Genomic DNA, 16774 nt, shown 5'->3' on the forward strand with positions numbered 1-16774 from the left:
TCCGTTGGTTGTGGGATTGCTTCGTTCTGTCTATTGCATGCTGCTTACGCTGTTTGGCACGCAAGTACCCCTGGATTGTAGCTTCACCTGGTTGACACCTCATTTTGAGGTACGCCTGGTGCTGCTCATGGCATACCCTCCTGCATTCTTTATTGAACTTGAAGAAATGTCAATCATAATTGGACAATTAGTAGCTTCTGCTTACATTTCCTTTTTTATCCGCATGCATTCTCTCTTGACAACATTCTTTTTTGTCTGTTACCAGTTACTGTACAGGTGAAAATAATAGACTGAAGATGAGAAGATAAAGATTAGCAGACAAGTACAGATCCAGATGATCAAACACTGTGTGACGCAATGGTTATACATTTGCTTGGATAACAGAAATGTCATCGCTTGAATGCAACTAGTCAGAATTGAATTATATCTTGGAGTTTTGCCAGATTATCTGCGTGAGTGAGAGATTTTCAGCTTATCATTCTTCACATCTCTCAGAAGATTAAATAAATTCTGCAGAATTTATGATTGGGCAGTTATAGTCTATGGAAAGAACAGTTGCTATATGTTGAATGGCCTTTTTCATTCTTGTTCTTGATAACAGTAGAACCAATTTTTCCTTATATTTATCTACAAAAACACCGGCTTTGGTGTGCAATTGCTCAGTTTGAATTATTTTCACACCCACTACTAACACAACAGCTGTGTGCTGAATTTTAATGTGCAGGAGTGTGTGGGAGGGGTGTTAAAACTGGTTGAAATTGACAGCAGGCTGGAAAGCTGGTTCCAACACGCTGATGTTGGGATTTCACTCCAGCACGTTAGGCTGGGTGCGTGCAACTCCCTTGGGAGAGGTGCGTTGCCAATTAACATATGTTAACCCACAATTAGAGGGATAGTAACACAGATTTTTGACTTCAACATCGGATCCATAGGTTTCCTGGGCTTCCTGAAACTTGCCAGTGAATGTAAGGCGAGTAGACAGTGCCAATTGAGTGACCTGAATCAACCTCAGGGAAATATGCCAGGAAATACTCAGTACTCACAGCTGCTTTCTTACCTGCTAGTGGGAAAGGGGTTTGTTCACAGTACTTTTGCTGAGAGGTTGCTTTCTGCACTTTGGAGGTTGTTTTCTCCATTTTCAAGTTTGCTTTCTGCACTTTGGAGATTTTCCCTATAACACCAGGGTGGGTCTGCTTATGCTGCATTTGGTTGGACCTTAGATGAGGACCAAGATGGCCAGCAACAGCATGAGCAGCAGCACCTGCAGCCTGCTAGTCACAGGGCTCTGCTGCAGACATATCCAGGATCTCGCAGTCAGCTGCCTACAAATGCATTAGGCAGTTCACTGATACCTTGTTTGCCAAGGCTGGCAATTATGGCAACTTTGCCTGTGATGATGCCAGTCAGATTGAACAGTAGCTGGGCTTTGCAGCTCTGGCTGGTTTGCCATAAATGTAGGGCATCATTGACTGCACATATGAGACAATCCAAGCATCCCCAGAACAACCAGGCATATTCACCAACTGCAAGGTCTTTCACTCTAAAGATATGCAACTGGTGTGCAACCACAAAAAGATCTTTATGCAGGTCTGCACAAGATTTCTGGGCCGCTGCTATGATGCTTTTGTCTTGCAGCAGGCCAAGCTCTCTGATCTCTTCACACCTGGAAGCAGCGTTAAGGGTTGGCTGCTAGAGGACAAGTGATACCCACAACAAACTTGGCTCATGACACTCATCAGAAACCCCAACACTGAAGCCATTTTACCACCAGATGTGTGATTGAACAGGCCATCAGCATGCTGAAGATGTGCATCAGATGCCATGACAGATCTGGAGATGCCTTTCAGTGCACATCAGCGAGGGTCTCCAGAATGGTCATGATTTGCTGTGCTCTGCACAACATTGTGCAACAGTGAGACTTGGGTCTGCAGGAGGAACAAGGCAAAGAGCTCAGATCCTCCTCAGATGATTTGTAGAGAGAGACATGAGAAGAGGAGGAGGAGGAGGGTGATGAAGGCAATGCACTACCAGATGCTTGCATTGCTGTCTGGGACGCCCTTACAAATGCACTGTTCATTTAGGTTGCACCAGTGCATCCAGGTCACCAAAAAATGCAATGGTCACTCTTCCTGTTTCCATCCCCCTCTGCCACTCATATAAAACAGTCCTGCAAACAACCAATCATCTCTTGAACATACCCCTGTTGGTCCCCATGAATTCATGTCTTCACATTCATCATCAAACAAAGTAGAAGGCCACTCATAACCCAGAAACCAAGATTGGACAAGACAGGAAAACAATGAAAAAGAATAAGATTTATGTGAGCTAAATAAAGAACAAAAACTTATCAAAACAATATTTTCAAAGAAACCCATCTGTATACCCTTGTGCAACTACAAAGTCGTACTCTTCCTTTTTCTGCTACTCCTACGCATTGCAACCTGTGTGGCATCAGCAGAGGTGGATGCAGGATGCTCCGATCCCTGCTGACAGCTGAAATGCTTTTAGCTGATGTCCTCTGGATTTTGGAGCCCATGAGAGTCCTGCCAAAGACAGCGCCACCTGCAATTGTGCAGGGGCAGACTCAGCCATCGGGAGATGAGGCAGTATGTGGGCTACTGACTGATATCTAGGCTTTGGGTCAGAAGTGGAGTTCCAACTTCTATGTTTCCTTTCACCATGATTCGTCCCACATTGCAGCTGAATTTCAGTCCTACACTGTGTTGAACACTTAGGTGCAAATCAGTACAGCCTAATAAGGCCAAGGCTAAGATAATCTGTCAACCTATTTCAGATGAAAGACATGTTTTTTTTATTCATTCATGGGATGTGGGCATCACTGGCTAGGCCAGCATTTATTGCCCATCCCTAATTACCCTTGAGAAGGTGGTGGTGAGCTGCCTTCTTGAACTGCTGCAGTCCATGTGAGGTAGGTACACCCACAGTGCTGTTAGGAAGGGATTTCCAGGATTTTGAACCAGCGACAGTGAAGGAACGGTGATATGGTTCCAAGTCAGGATGATGTGTGACTTGGAGGGGAACTTGCAGGTGGTGGTGTTCCCATGCAACTGCTGCCCTTGTCCTTCTAGGTGGTAGAGGTCACAGGTTTGGAAGCTGCTGTCTAAGGAGCCTTGGTACATTGCTGCAGTGCATCTTGTAGATGGTACACACTGCTGTCACTGTGTGTCAGTGGTGGAGGGAGTGAATGTTGTGAATGGGGTGCCAATCAAGCGGGCTGCTTTGTCCTGCATGGTGTCGAGCTTCTTGAGTGTTGTTGGAGCTGCACCCATCCAGGCAAGTGCAGAATATTCGATCACACCCCTGACTTGTGCCTTGTAGATGGTGGACAGGCTTTAGGGAGTCAGGAGTTGAGTTACTCGCCACAGGATTCCTAGCCTCTGACCTGCTCTTGTAGCCACGGTATTTATATGGCTAATTCAATTCATTTTCTGGTCAATGGCCGCCCCTAGGATGTTGATAGTGGGGGATTCAGCGATCGTAATGCCATTGAATGCCAAGGGGAGATGGTTAGATTCTCTCTGTTGGAGATGGTCATTGCCTGGCATTTGTGCGGTGTGAATGTTTCTTGCCACTTATCAGCCCAAGCCTGGATATTGCCCAGTCTTGCTGCATTTCTACACAGACTGCTTCAGTATCTGAGGAGTCGCGAATGGTGCTGAACATTCTGCAATCATCGACGAACATCACCACTTCTGACTTTACGATGGAAGGAAGGTAATTGATGAAGCAACTGAAGATGGTTGAGCTAAGGACGCCAGAATAAAGAACCAGCTGGGACATTCCATATCATATCCTTTTTTCTTCAAGAATTAACAAGTATTTGGCCAAAGTACTTTTTGTCCTTTTTGTAAAGTAATCTCTGCAGAGAAAACTTCTTTATTTTTTCTTTAACCAGTTTGTGTGTGTTGGGTTAATTTGGAAGGGAACTTTCATATTTCAACCTATGTGTTAATGAATAAGTCTCATTTTATAATAATGTAATAATTTTGCTGGGGTTTATTAAAGAAATCTGGCTGGTGGATTTTATTCTGAAACTAAAATGAAGTATATAATTGGCTCTATCGGTAGCTGGGTCAACCATTTAAATATATGTTGTGACCCGTGGAGAAGTGGAAGTAGAGAAAGATAGTGCACTCCTCCAGCCTTGGTCGTATCAATGGGAGAAGACATCATCTTAGGGATCTATGCTATCAACACCCCCCCACTCCCCTCATGTTTGAGGTGGACTCCTCCAAAATCTCTGCAATCGTGGTGAGAGTACATTGATGGCTTATCAGTGCCTTGCACATTGTCTGCTAGTCCTCAATGTTTCTCCTCTTCATTGATGGCTCCAGAGTGCAGCATCTGTTCCAGCTGAGCAGAACTTGGAGAGGGCTGTGTTCTCTGATGCAGACTTTTCACTGTTGTCCCTGTCTCTCCCATCTGCTGCCACTCATTTGTGAAATGTGAGTCACCAGATGATAACCCAACTATTTATTTTACTTATAATATCAAAATGTGAGTATCTGGGCTGGTGTATGATCTGAATGAAGTCCTGTGATGGAGCATCCTCAGGAGGACTCAGTTTCTCAGAATTCATTGCCCGCCACATCCATCAACTCCTTCTGCACATGTGAAGGTCCTGTGGGAGATAAAAGGCATGAATTAGTCATGGCAAGATAAAAATATTGCAAGTTATCATTAAGAAGATGACCATATTGCACTCGTTGAGAAAAAAAAGACTTGAATTTATAAAGCGCCTTTCATGGCCACAGCACATTTCAAAGCACTTTAAAGCCGATGAAGTGCTTTTGAAGTGTAGTCAATGTTGCAATGTAGCAAACGCGGCAGTCACTTTGCAAACAACAAGCTCCCAGAAACAGCATTGTGATAATGACCAGTTACTTGTTTTTGTGATATTGGTTGAGAGATAAGTATTGCCCAGGGCACCTGGAACAACTCCCCTGCTCTTCTTAGAAATAGTACCATGGATCTTTTATGTCTACCTGAGAGGGCAGACAAAGGCCTTGGTTTAACATCTCATCTGAAAGACAGCATCTCTGACAGTGCAGCATTCCCTTAGTACTGCACTGTAGTGTCAACTTTGATTTTTGTGCTCAAGTCCTGAAGTGGGACTTAAATCCACAATCTGCTGACTAATGTTTGGGTGGCACAGTGGCGCAATGGTTAGCACTGCAGCCTCACAACTCCAGCAACCCAGGTTCGATTCTGGGTACTGCCTGTGCGGAGTTTGCAAGTTCTCCCTGTGACCGTGTGGGTTTTCGCCGGGTGCTCCAGTTTCCTCCCACAGCCAAAGACTTGCAGGTTGATAGGTAAATTGGCCATTATAAATTGCCCCTAGTATAGGTAGGTGGTAGGGGAAGTGAGGGAAGGTGGGGATGTGGTAGGAATATGGGATTCATGTAGGATTAGTATAAATGGGTGGTTGATGGTCAGCACAGACTCAGTGGGCCGAAGGGCCTGTTTCAGTGCTGTATCTCTAAAATAAATAAAATAAAATAAGAGGCAAGAGCCACCAAGTGAGCCATGGCTGACACCTAAAACATATCAACATGGCTGATCGCTGTATGACAGGTGGATGGCTTTTATTTAATTGTGTCAGCAGGTAGTTTAGAGGTCCCCATCTTCCCATCTCTGACAGCCAGGGATTCTATAACTCCACTTATTTCCTGTGCTTGCTTCTCTGCAGTTGTGAGCTCTGTGATCTGTGGAGGGCTGCTTCCAGTTATCTCCTTTTTCTGGTGTTTTGTGTTCTCTTCTGCAATGAGGAAAAGGACAGACCAATGAGTGAGTGCAATGGCACGTGCTCATCCAATGGATGGAGTGCCATGGAGTGAGGGTGGACTACGAGGGAGAGGCATGATGTTGCATAAGGATGAGGGTGAGTGGCAGTGGTGAATGGATAGATGAAGATGTGAGGAAGTACATTGATGGAGAAGGATTGGGTGCACCTGCAAAGTAAATGGGTGTGAGGAGTGATATGATGTAGACTTGAGAAGGTAGAGTGAGGGCAGTAGGTGCACAGCAGGATGTGGGTGAATGTGCCACGACACTCACCTTTTCTAACCTGTTAAGGTCATTAAACTGTATTCTGCACGGAATCCAGGAACATTCCTGCTGCTGACCTCCTCTGCAACGTCCAACCAGAGCTTCCTGGTCTCAGCTGTAGGCTTCTTCCTCCCGTTGCTCGGGAACTGTATTACTCTCCTCTCTTCACAGCCCCCAGCAGCACAACCAGGGAGGTATCAGTGAAATGGGGTGCAGCATCGGGACTCCATTTTGACACTTGCTTGTCTCTTCTTCCTAACTCAAAACTCCTTCAACTTGCATGTTTGGATTTTTCCTTTAAATACTGGATTTGCAGGGCCACATCATGCCTGCTGCCACTGGTTGGATGTGAATCCTGGAAGTAAAATACTAATGTGGTGTCTAAGTTAAAAAGCCACTGACAGACTTTCTGAACTTACTCCTGAGATTCTTGCGTGCTATCGGACACCTCTGCTTTCAACACGTCACAAACCTAAAGTCAGACCTGTGTGTACAAACCACACCACTGCTTCCTGAGTATGTCAGGCAAGACCTGTCAACAATGCAGCACTGCAAATGCAGTTGCCAAGCTATACCACCTGCAGCAGCCTGACTTACAGAAAATGTCAAGGATTGGGATAGCTTTTCCTGTTGTTGTCAAAGCTGTAATAGCCTGATGTTGCATGGTCCACATTCCTGCATACTGCAGCAGGTTCACCACTGATGGAAACCTCATTTCCATGCTGTCTGCAGGGGCCCACATCTTGGCAACCCAGACCCTGCGTGTTACTGGAAACTCTGATGTATGAAACTACAAAGAAGGGAAGTTTTCCAGTTTTCCAACTGAGAACCTCACCCATCTAAATAAGAGGATTGTGATAAAAAAAGATCTTTGGAAGTCCAAGCTGGTCTGGAGCCCCTCTCCCTCCCATGGGATCCACTTGCATTTAATTTTTAAAACACTGTTTTTAGCTTCCCCTCAATGAATCGTTGTTCACTGCTCTCCAATTATAATGGCAAAGAAATCATCCAGACAGGTTTTCTTTGACCTAAACAAGAAAGGTTTAAGTTTATTAACCTTAAAACTCTAGTTCTGTTAAAACTACTAAAAATATGTGACACGACCATGCTCCATGCATACGCGATGAACACACATGCAGATAGAGACAGTTTGTAGTTTGTAGTGTACATTAATGATTTTGACGTGACATGAAAATTGGTGGTGTCGTAAATAGCGAGGAAGAAAGCCTTAGATTACAGGACGATATAAATGGGCTGGCAAGATGGGCTGAGTAGTGGCAAATGGAATTTAATCCTGAGAAGTGTGAGGTGATGCATGATGCATTTTGGGAGAACTAACAAGGCAAGGGAATATACAATGGATAGTAGGACCCTAGGAAGTACAGAGGGTCAGAGGGACCTTGGTGTACTTGTCCATAGATCACTGAAGGCAGCAGCACAGGTAGATAAGGTGGTTAGGAAGGCTTATGGGATACTTGCCTTTATTAGCCGAGGCATAGAATATAAGAACAGGGAATTTATGATGGAGCTGTATAAAATGCTAGTTAGGCCACAGCTGGAGTACTGTGTACAATTCTGGTCGCCACACTATAGGAAGGATGTGATTGCACTGGAGAGGGTGCAGAGGAGATTCACCAGGATGTTGCCTGGGCTGGAGCATTTCAGCTATGAAGGAAGACTGGATAGGCTAGGGTTGTTTTCCTTAGAGCAGAGAAGGCTGAGGGGGGACCTGATTGAAGTATACAAAATTATGAGGGGCATAGATAGGAAGAAACTTTTTTCCTTAGTAGAGGGGTCAATAACCACGGGGAATAGATTTAAGGTAAGGGGTAGGAGGTTTGGAGGGGATTTGAGGAAATAATTTTTCACCCAGAGGGTGGCTGGAATCTGGAACACACTGTCTGAAGGGGTGGTAGAGGCAGGAACCCTGACAACATTTAAGAAGTATTTAGATGAGCACTTGAAAAGCCATAGCATACAAGGCCACGGGCCAAGTACTGGAAAATGGGATTGGAATAAATAGGTGCTTGATGGCCGGCACGGACACGATGGGCCGAAGGGCCTATTTCTGTGCTGTATAACGCTATGACTCTATGGGAAAAGGAGAAAGAATCATGGGGAAAGATTTGAAGCAATAGCTGGAGTTCATTTACTGTCTTTTGAGTTTGATGTAAAGTCTTTGATTGCAGTTCAATCTTGCCATCTCATTGGTGCCCAGTGCACTTACAAACTTGTTTTGATGGTTTTCTGTCTTAAGGCTTAGTTTCTTTCCGTGGGTCCATGTCTTTGTGAGAGAGAGAGAGAGAGAGAGAGAGAGAGAGAGAGAGAGAGAGAGAGATCTTCCTTCACTGTTGTCTTCAAATTGCAGTCTGACTCAAACTGTTCTGTGAATACAACTCAAAACCAAACCTGAGCCAGCAGGTTAGTCAATTGAACAGCTTTTTTTTTAACAAACTCTCCTGCGTTTTTGTGGATTCCGCATCTTAGTAGACACCCTCAGTAGAGGGGTGGGGGGAAATGTAATGCTAGCTTTTTACACATTCAGTGTCTGGTGATCAAAATCCATTTGGGTTAATTGGATCAGGGAGCAGTTCCATTGTCTTCTCCAGCCAACTGTTTCTTAGAATGCAAACGTTTCCAGCCACTGCTGTGATCTCTTTAAACAAGTCATCTTTTCAGTCCAGCGACAGTTTAAAATAAATTTTCACATGACAAAATGAATATGCCTCATTCGTGACAGGTGGGGTCTTCATGACAATCCACATGACTGAAGACCAGAGCTACTCTTTGCAGTTTAGTCTGGACCTCAAATAGGACCTTCTACACAGCAATGGAGCTCCAAAATAGCAATGCCAGTGCCACCGCCCAAGTCATTGTGGAACGCGCCACTAAGCTGCTTAATTACTCACTTACTGATCAGGTGGGGTGCTATGGTACAAGATGTGGAAAATCATGAAGTGTCCTGCATGCTACATAATTTTTAAGTTGAAAGAAGGATGAACATGCAGCTGGCCAATGAGGAGACGAAGTGGTAGCACATCTACATGAACTGAGGGGGGAAGAATAGTGGATGGTAAATTGTGTAAGATCTATTTCCTAATCATAATCTGTGACAAGTGTTTCCTGGATGGGAGTCACAACTGCTGTGGCAAGAAGAGGTGGGATGCTGTAAACTTCCTGGAATGGTCATGGCCATTATCCTCCAGGTGCAGATGTCTCTGTAACAGATGTGTTTTGGTTCATGACTGCCACTATCCCAAACCTACAGTTATTTTTATTTGCAAGAATAACCAGCAGCAGTCCCAGCATCAATCAGTTGTTGTAACTTTGGCAGGAAATCAACAGAAATACCAGATTAAACCACATAACTAGGTTTCTGTCAAAGTTATGGCAACCAATCAAGAGAACCGCAAGGAAATTTCTGATGCAGTTATCTACTCTGGTGCCTATCTGCATAACAGTAGCAGTCACAATGGCATTGGGAGCAGATTGGCCTCCTCATCATCTCAGATATGGAAAAGGCATAATCCTGGAGTAACCAGGCCATTGAGAGACTTGTTCAAAAACTTCTCTCAGACAGTGCTTTCACTGATTGACAGGTGATTGTCAATTTCTTGGAAGGCACTTCACCTGTTTAGCACTTCACTTACCTACAGTGGCACTATCCTGCTGCCAGCCTTCAGCTTATGCAGCTCGACCTTCCACCTCTGCTGAGGTTCAAGAACAGACCACCACCAACTGCTCCAACAGCAGCAGGTGCAACTCCAGCAGCAACACCAGCTGCCTTCTCCTCAGTCTCATGCCCCTTCACAGAGTGGATGGAATGGACACCAAGATCCAACTGGATGGAGACAAGACCCCCAACACAGAGTTTACAGATAGAGAATCAGCTCTGTTGATGTGTCTGTGCACCAGTGCCTCAGGAGGCTCAGGATCTCATGGTAGGTCACTGCTGACATCTGCAACTTCCTGGAACAAGTCTTCCTCTGCAGTGGTCCAGGTGGGCAAGCATTGCCAATGGCCAACCGGGGCACTAACCCCACCCTGCCCCTGCCCTCCTTCCTGAGTCTCTGTCTCTCGCCAAGTTATGCATTCTCTTCTGCAAGGATAGAAAGCAGAGAGGTGTGAGTGCTCGTCAGTCTTGTGTGCAGACGAAGAAAGCACATCATTTGTCGAGGGTAAGTGTGAGTGCAGGCTGCTTGGTTGGGTCAATGAAGTACTTGAAGGGAGAGGGATGAGTGGAGTTGCAAGGTTTGTTGACCTGAGCTCTGCTGTTCAGGAGAATGCTGGGCAAATCAGAGTGTGGGGCTTGGCACCTTACAAGTCACTCACCTGTCATGCCTTCCGGAAGACCGAGATCCTCGGTGCACTGTCTCCATTGGAGGGAGTACGCTGTTTCTGCTCACTTCCTCGGCCACTCCATCTTTTTCCCGTCCTTAGGAAAGACCATCTCATTGCAGTACCTCAGATCCCTCAGCAGGACCTCCAGGTAAGAGTGAGATACCTGGTTTTGCAGCCTTCCCATTCAATACCTATGGTTGCTGCACCCTGAAGTCCAAGTGCTGGTGAGCTTCCTTGACACATGCCGTGGTATGTTTAATTAGAAATCCTTTCTTTGACAGAATGGACGTATCATTCCACCCTCCCTTACTAATTGATTGTGGAGCCCAGAGGCTGGATGTCAATTGATTTTTTCTGGTAAACAGCAACTGGTGTGTTCCAAACCCGAAAATGGTCTCACTGTTGCAGCAGGGACTAAATGGTAAGATTCCAGCCATGATTTCAAATCAGGTTTCGGACCCCTTTATGCTGTTTAAGCCTGGGGAGCATGTTAAAGGATGGAATGCAGATCTCCCAGCTTGAAATGTGTTTTGTATGCTTGAAGGGCCCTCAGAACAATCAAAAGTTATCCTGCTGATGTTTTAGTGTGGAGTTGCTCTTGGATGTTTTAGGACAATCCTAGAATTGACATCACCAGAGCAGGGAGCATGGCCAAACTGAGGGTCTCGGGTCACTACAAAAATTAAAGTTTTTAAAGAAATCTTGAATCCACAGTTGCATTAAAAAAGTATTGAACATCTATGCCTGTTACCTTCATCAAATAGCTGATTCAAAAGCATTAAAAAGGCATTACTATAAACGCATCATGTTTGGCTGATTTTTTTTATTAATGGAAGTACAGTCACATTCTTTGAATCATGTTTCAAAACTGCAACTTCTCATAATTTGGTTAATAGTTGATTTTTTTTTGATATGGATGCAAAGGCAACTGATAATTGGCAAAATAAAAGACAAATTCCGAGTTAGACGGAAGAGGTCCTCTGTCTTACAGTGTACATTTCTGTGTGAACACTGACACAATGTTATTGGTTAGCTGAGTTCTGATGCTGAGCATAATCACTAGACTGTGATGGAAGCAGGTGATTATTGTTGGAAGCAGATGGGCAGGTCCACAACACAGTGTCCGCATGAGCTTTATTCACAGATGATCCTGCTTCTCTTTTTTACATTGACTTTTCAATTCCAGTGACTGTTGTAGAAGGCACAAGGAATGATTATCTTTGGATCAATTCCACAGTTGTGGGAACATGCTGTTAACAGTAACTGCTGTCACGGAAGACCATAGTCGAGAAAAAGCAGATTTCATTTGCACAGTAGCTACCCTGCTATCCATCATACAAGAAAGAATTTAGTAGTGAGCGGGGCTTTATGTATATCTTTACACTTGTGTATACTTCTGGATTATATTACTGTTGCTTTCAATAATGATCTTTTCTGACATGAGCACGGGGACTGACTCTGTTAAGGTTCATCCACCTAATGGAACGCGATTTTACACATTTCAGGTAAGCGCAATTATAAAGTTACAAAATGTTGCAACTTTAATTAATCATCTCCACCGAAATAGTTAAAACAATAGAAATCAATACAATGATATCAGATGTACTTCTCCAGAGTGCTATCTATTTTAATTCAGTGCTGTATATTTATTATAAAATGAGGTTTTTTCATTAATATGAAATAAAAGATTTAGCTTTGTCTATTCAGATTGAAAGACCTATAATTTTGAAGGAATAACGAACGGTTGCATGAAAAATTTGGCTCCACTGATGTATAACTGTGGTAGCGAATTTGCTCAATGGAAAGCATTAACATTTAAAAAGACATTTTCCTTGTAACCATAAATCACATTATGTGCCTGCAGAAATTGCATTTGGTTTTGCAGATTAGTTCTACTGCATCACTTCTGTTGTCCATTTTGTGAATTTTGCTTCATGTTTTATAGTTGGATGGTAAGGTTGCCAGAAATATTTTGACTGATATAATATTCAGAGAAAATGCTTTGAGAATCTTGTGTGAAGCTACAAAGGGTCTGCTGTTTAATTTCTCAATCTGTATGAATGCTTTACATGAAACATGCCTTGAGAGTAGTTCTTACAATTTTAGGAAATCTTTGATTTGTCGAGAATTGTTATCATTTTGAACACATGTATCATTCATTTAGCTACCTTTGCTAAAGTGCATGTATAACTGCAACTATTCTGAGCTTTGATCCAGTGTGAGCACTTGATCAAAGCAATTAAAATTAAGCTTTGCTCTAAGAAGAGATAATGCTAGAGTCACATAGAAAATGACAGGCATGCTAGATTGTAAATACTCATTGACTTTTTAAGGTGGAACTTTCCTATTCAGTATCTGGAAATTTTTTTCTAGTGTATGATATGCTGCCATTTTAAATAATGACATGTTACACTAATTTCAAATCATAACTGTCAGTTGGACAGTTAGTCATGTTGGTCATTTATTAAAAAAAGGACTGATGAAGCAATGCTTAATGTTTCTTATTGAATCGCAGTAAAATATATAAAGAATGCTGTCTCTTGTAAATTTCATATATAGAGGACTACTTGAAATGAAGATTTTGAAAATTTAGCAGTGACATCTGAGGGATAATTCCTGCGCTAGTAGCTAATGATGAATAATGGTTAACTATAATGTGACAGATTTAAATCACATTGATCCATTGAATCTTTCACAGTTATAGACGAGATTCAGTTTTGCTTATTGTTTGTGAATTCTATCCACCTACTCAAAGTTAATTTTGACAGTCTACAGCTGAAGAAATTCTGGCACATCAAAATGGAAGGATACTTTACTAAAGCAAAGTAATTAATTAGTCATTATTTGGAAAATCATTAATAAAAACTGCTCCAGTAAATACACAAAAAATAAGGTTGATATATGCTAATTGCATTAAAAAATTACATGCTTCTCAGAAATACATATTGTCATGCGAGGCCCCCACCTGCCAAGAATGAGGCACATTAATTTTGTCACAAACTTTGATTTTTAAATTGTTGCTGGAGCGAGGAGATGACTTGTTAAACAGACTAGCCGTGGCTGGAAAAGACATTTGCATGTTAACAGACAGTACTTGAACCCAAGAGAGAAAAGTCTCCTACAGCGAACAAGGTTTAAGAAGAATACTGGGCCCCAACGAAAAGCAAGATCTACCTACAATCAAGCACTCTACAGTGAGCTCGAAGAACCGTAACAAAAACTCTTCAGATATTGCTTCAAACTTTTCCACTTTATTTTTTTCTTCTGCTCTTTTCCGTCTCTATTTGCATGTGTGTATCACATATGCATGCCAGCACTGTCACATCGTGTATCCGTAGGCATCAACCAAATTAGAGTTTAAGATTAATAAATTTCAACTTTTCTTCTTTAAACCTAAGAAAATCTGTTTGTGCTGGTTTCCTTGCCTTATAAATGGAAAGCGGTGAACAATGATTCACCAAGGGGGGAACTAAAAACATGGTGTGTTTAAAATTAAACCCTGTTATGGTAAGACCATGTGAAGGTTGAGAGGGACCCCGAGACAGATTTCTCATCTGGTCGTAACGGAAATTTGGGGGCTACCGTCCTGGATTTTACCTGGAGACAAACGACAGAAATTGGAAGTGGGAAGCCAAATTGTTCCAATAAAAAAAGAGCAAGATTTCAATACAGATTTTCTTGTGGTTGTGAGTGCTTGAATACTAATATGTGTGCAATTGAAGCTAGTAGCTCCCCAAACCAGCTTGAAGAAACCTGGGATAAGTTAAAAGCACTGGAGGAGTTGAGGAAAATGGCTGAGCAGTGTGGAATAACTGTACGTGGCAAGGCTAGGAAATCTGAACTCCTAAGACTAGTGGCCAACCAGTTTTCCTTTGAATCTGAAGAAGCAGAAACAGGGTTAGTAGTATATCCAGACAGGGTACTGCTAGCAAAGATACAATTGGAACAAAGGAAACTTGAATTAGAAGACATGGAAAGAGAAAGGGAAAGAGAGTGACAAGAGAGGGAGAAAGAAGGCCTGTTTCAGTGCTGTATCTCTCTAAAGAAGAGCCTTCCAGAAGGAATGTGAAGAAAAAGAAAGGCAGGAGAAGGAACAAGAGAGAGAGGAGAGAGAGAAGGAAAGAACCTTCTGGGAAGAATGTGAAGAAAGGGAGCTAAGGTGGCTTGAGTTAACTAGGGGGTGACAGAGTAACCCCAGTGAAAGCATGACCAATATGGAGGAGCATAATTCAGGGCTGGGTACAGAATTATTAAAACTAGCTCAACTAATTCCAAGGTTCAATGAGGAGGATGTAGAAGACTTTTGGGTCCTTTGAGAAACTGGCAAGACAGCTAAAATGGCCAGCTGAGACCTGGCCTCTTTTACTGCAAAGCAAGCTAACTGGAAAAGCCCATGAGGTTTATTCCCTGTTGCTGGATGAGAGTTCATCAAATTAAGAACTGACAAAAAGTGCTATCCTCGAGGCATATGAATTAGTACCCGAAGTCTATCACCAAAAGTTTAGAACCCTCAAGAAGCAAGCTAATCAAACTTATCTGGAGTTTGAAAGAAGTAAACAGCTGACTTTTGACCAGTGGCCGTGGGGAGAACCTTTCCTAGTCACCCCCACAAATCTGAAAAAGACAAAGGGTGGGAAGCTGATAAAAGCCCAAGCTTACCTGGCAGAGAAAGAAAAGCAAGAGACACAGGGGGTCCTCCTCTAGTCAAAAAAGAAGGTGCGGTGAGCAGGAGTGAGACCCGGAGACCTGTATGCTTCGATTGTAATAAGGCAGGTCATCTCGAAGCTGACGTTGGAAACTAAAGGGAAAACCTTTAGGGTTAATCAGGGCACACCCGCTCAGTGAAGACAGGAACCTTTTGGAACTAGCTGTGTCTTTAACTGCTGTAAGAGTGAGACCCAGGAAGCTTATGGCTGCAAGTGCAAGAAAATTTAATAGGATTCCTGAAGATTATCAGAGTTTTGTGTCTGAAGGGAAAGTAACCCCATGCCCCTCGAGTTCGGCAAGCAAGCCCATCGTAATTCTCAGGGACACAGGGGCCACTCAGTCCCTTTTATTGGGAAAAGGCCTGGCCTTACCCCCAGAGAGTGCAGTGAACACCAGAGTGGTGGTGAATGGTATTGGAGGACAGTGTATGCCTGTACCTGTACACCAGGTGCATCTAGAGTGCGACCTAGTTTCAGGACCAGTGACCATAGGGATTGTCTCTAGTTTGCCTGTGGACGGGGTTGCCCTGCTCCTAGGTAATGATCAGGCAGGGGTGAAGGTGGTGAAAGAAAGACCACAGGAGGTCAGAGAGACAGGGCAGTTGCAGGAGATGGACCCCTGCAGTTTCCCTAAATGTGTAGTGGATCAGGCCATGATCAAGCCAGCTCCCCCAGAGGAGACTGAATTGGCACTGCAGGCAGATGGCCAGGTCTGTCTGTCTGGGACTTTCTTTGGAATGAATTAAAGAGCTGGTGTAGGCGGGAGGGCTTCAGCTGCTTGGATCATTGGAATCTCTTCTGGTGCAGAGGTGACCTGTACAAGAAGGACGGGTTGCATCTAAACTGGAAGGGGACCAATATCCTTGCGGGGAGGTTTGCTACTACTACGCGGGAGAGTTTAAACTAGTCTTGCAGGGGAGTGGGACCCAAAGTAGTAGTCTCTTCAATGAGATAGTTGAGGCAAATGTAGAGATTAAAGCAAGCAAATCCAGTAGGCAGGCCGGGCAGGGGCAGGGCAGGGAATGTGGAAGGTCTGGTAGGCTAAACTACATTTACTTTAATGCAAGAAGCTTTACAGGTAAGGCAAATGAACTCAGAGCATGAATCAGTACATGGGATTGTGATATTATAGCTATTATGGAAATGTGGTTGAGGGATGGGCAGGACTGGCAGCTCAATGTTCCGGGGTACCGATGCTTCCGGCATGACAGAGGTGGAGGTAAGAGAGGAGGGGGAGTTGCACTATTAATTAGGGAGGACATCACGGCAGTACTTAGAGAGGATATCCCAGGGGGAACGTCCAGCGAGGCCATATGGGTAGAACCTAGAAATAAGAAAGGGGTGATCACTTTGATGGGATTATACTATAGGCCCCCCAATAGTCAGAGGGAATTGGAGGAGCATATATGTAGGGAAATCACAGATCGGTGTAGGAATTATAGGGTTGTAATAGTAGATTTTAACTTCCCTAATATTGACTGGGACTGCCTTAGTGCAAAGGGATCAGACGGGGAAGAATTTGTTAAGTGTGTCCAGGATAGTTTTCTGAAGCAGTATATGGATGGCCCTACTAGAGAAGGGGCTACACTCAACCTCCTCTTAGGAAATGAGGCTGGACAGGTGGTTGATGTATCAGTGGGGGAGCACTTTGGGACAAG

General features: G+C 43.6%; 1 protein-coding gene across 3 annotated transcripts in view; it reads left to right on the forward strand.

Moving 5' to 3' along the window:
- Positions 1 to 16774, forward strand: part of ppfia2 (PTPRF interacting protein alpha 2) — a 572863-nt gene that overhangs the window by 96901 nt on the left and 459188 nt on the right. For 2 of the 3 annotated variants that reach the window (XM_068051211.1, XM_068051212.1), the window contains exon 1: positions 11835 to 11915. The exons of the other annotated variant lie outside the window; for it this stretch is intronic. In XM_068051211.1, coding sequence (XP_067907312.1) covers positions 11835 to 11915 — 81 coding nt within the window. Of the gene's footprint in view, positions 1 to 11834; positions 11916 to 16774 lie in introns of those variants that run through there. 3 annotated transcript variants of the gene reach the window in all.

Source organism: Heterodontus francisci, chromosome 18 (assembly GCF_036365525.1).
Source record: "Heterodontus francisci isolate sHetFra1 chromosome 18, sHetFra1.hap1, whole genome shotgun sequence".
In the NCBI taxonomy this organism is placed as follows: domain Eukaryota; kingdom Metazoa; phylum Chordata; class Chondrichthyes; order Heterodontiformes; family Heterodontidae; genus Heterodontus; species Heterodontus francisci.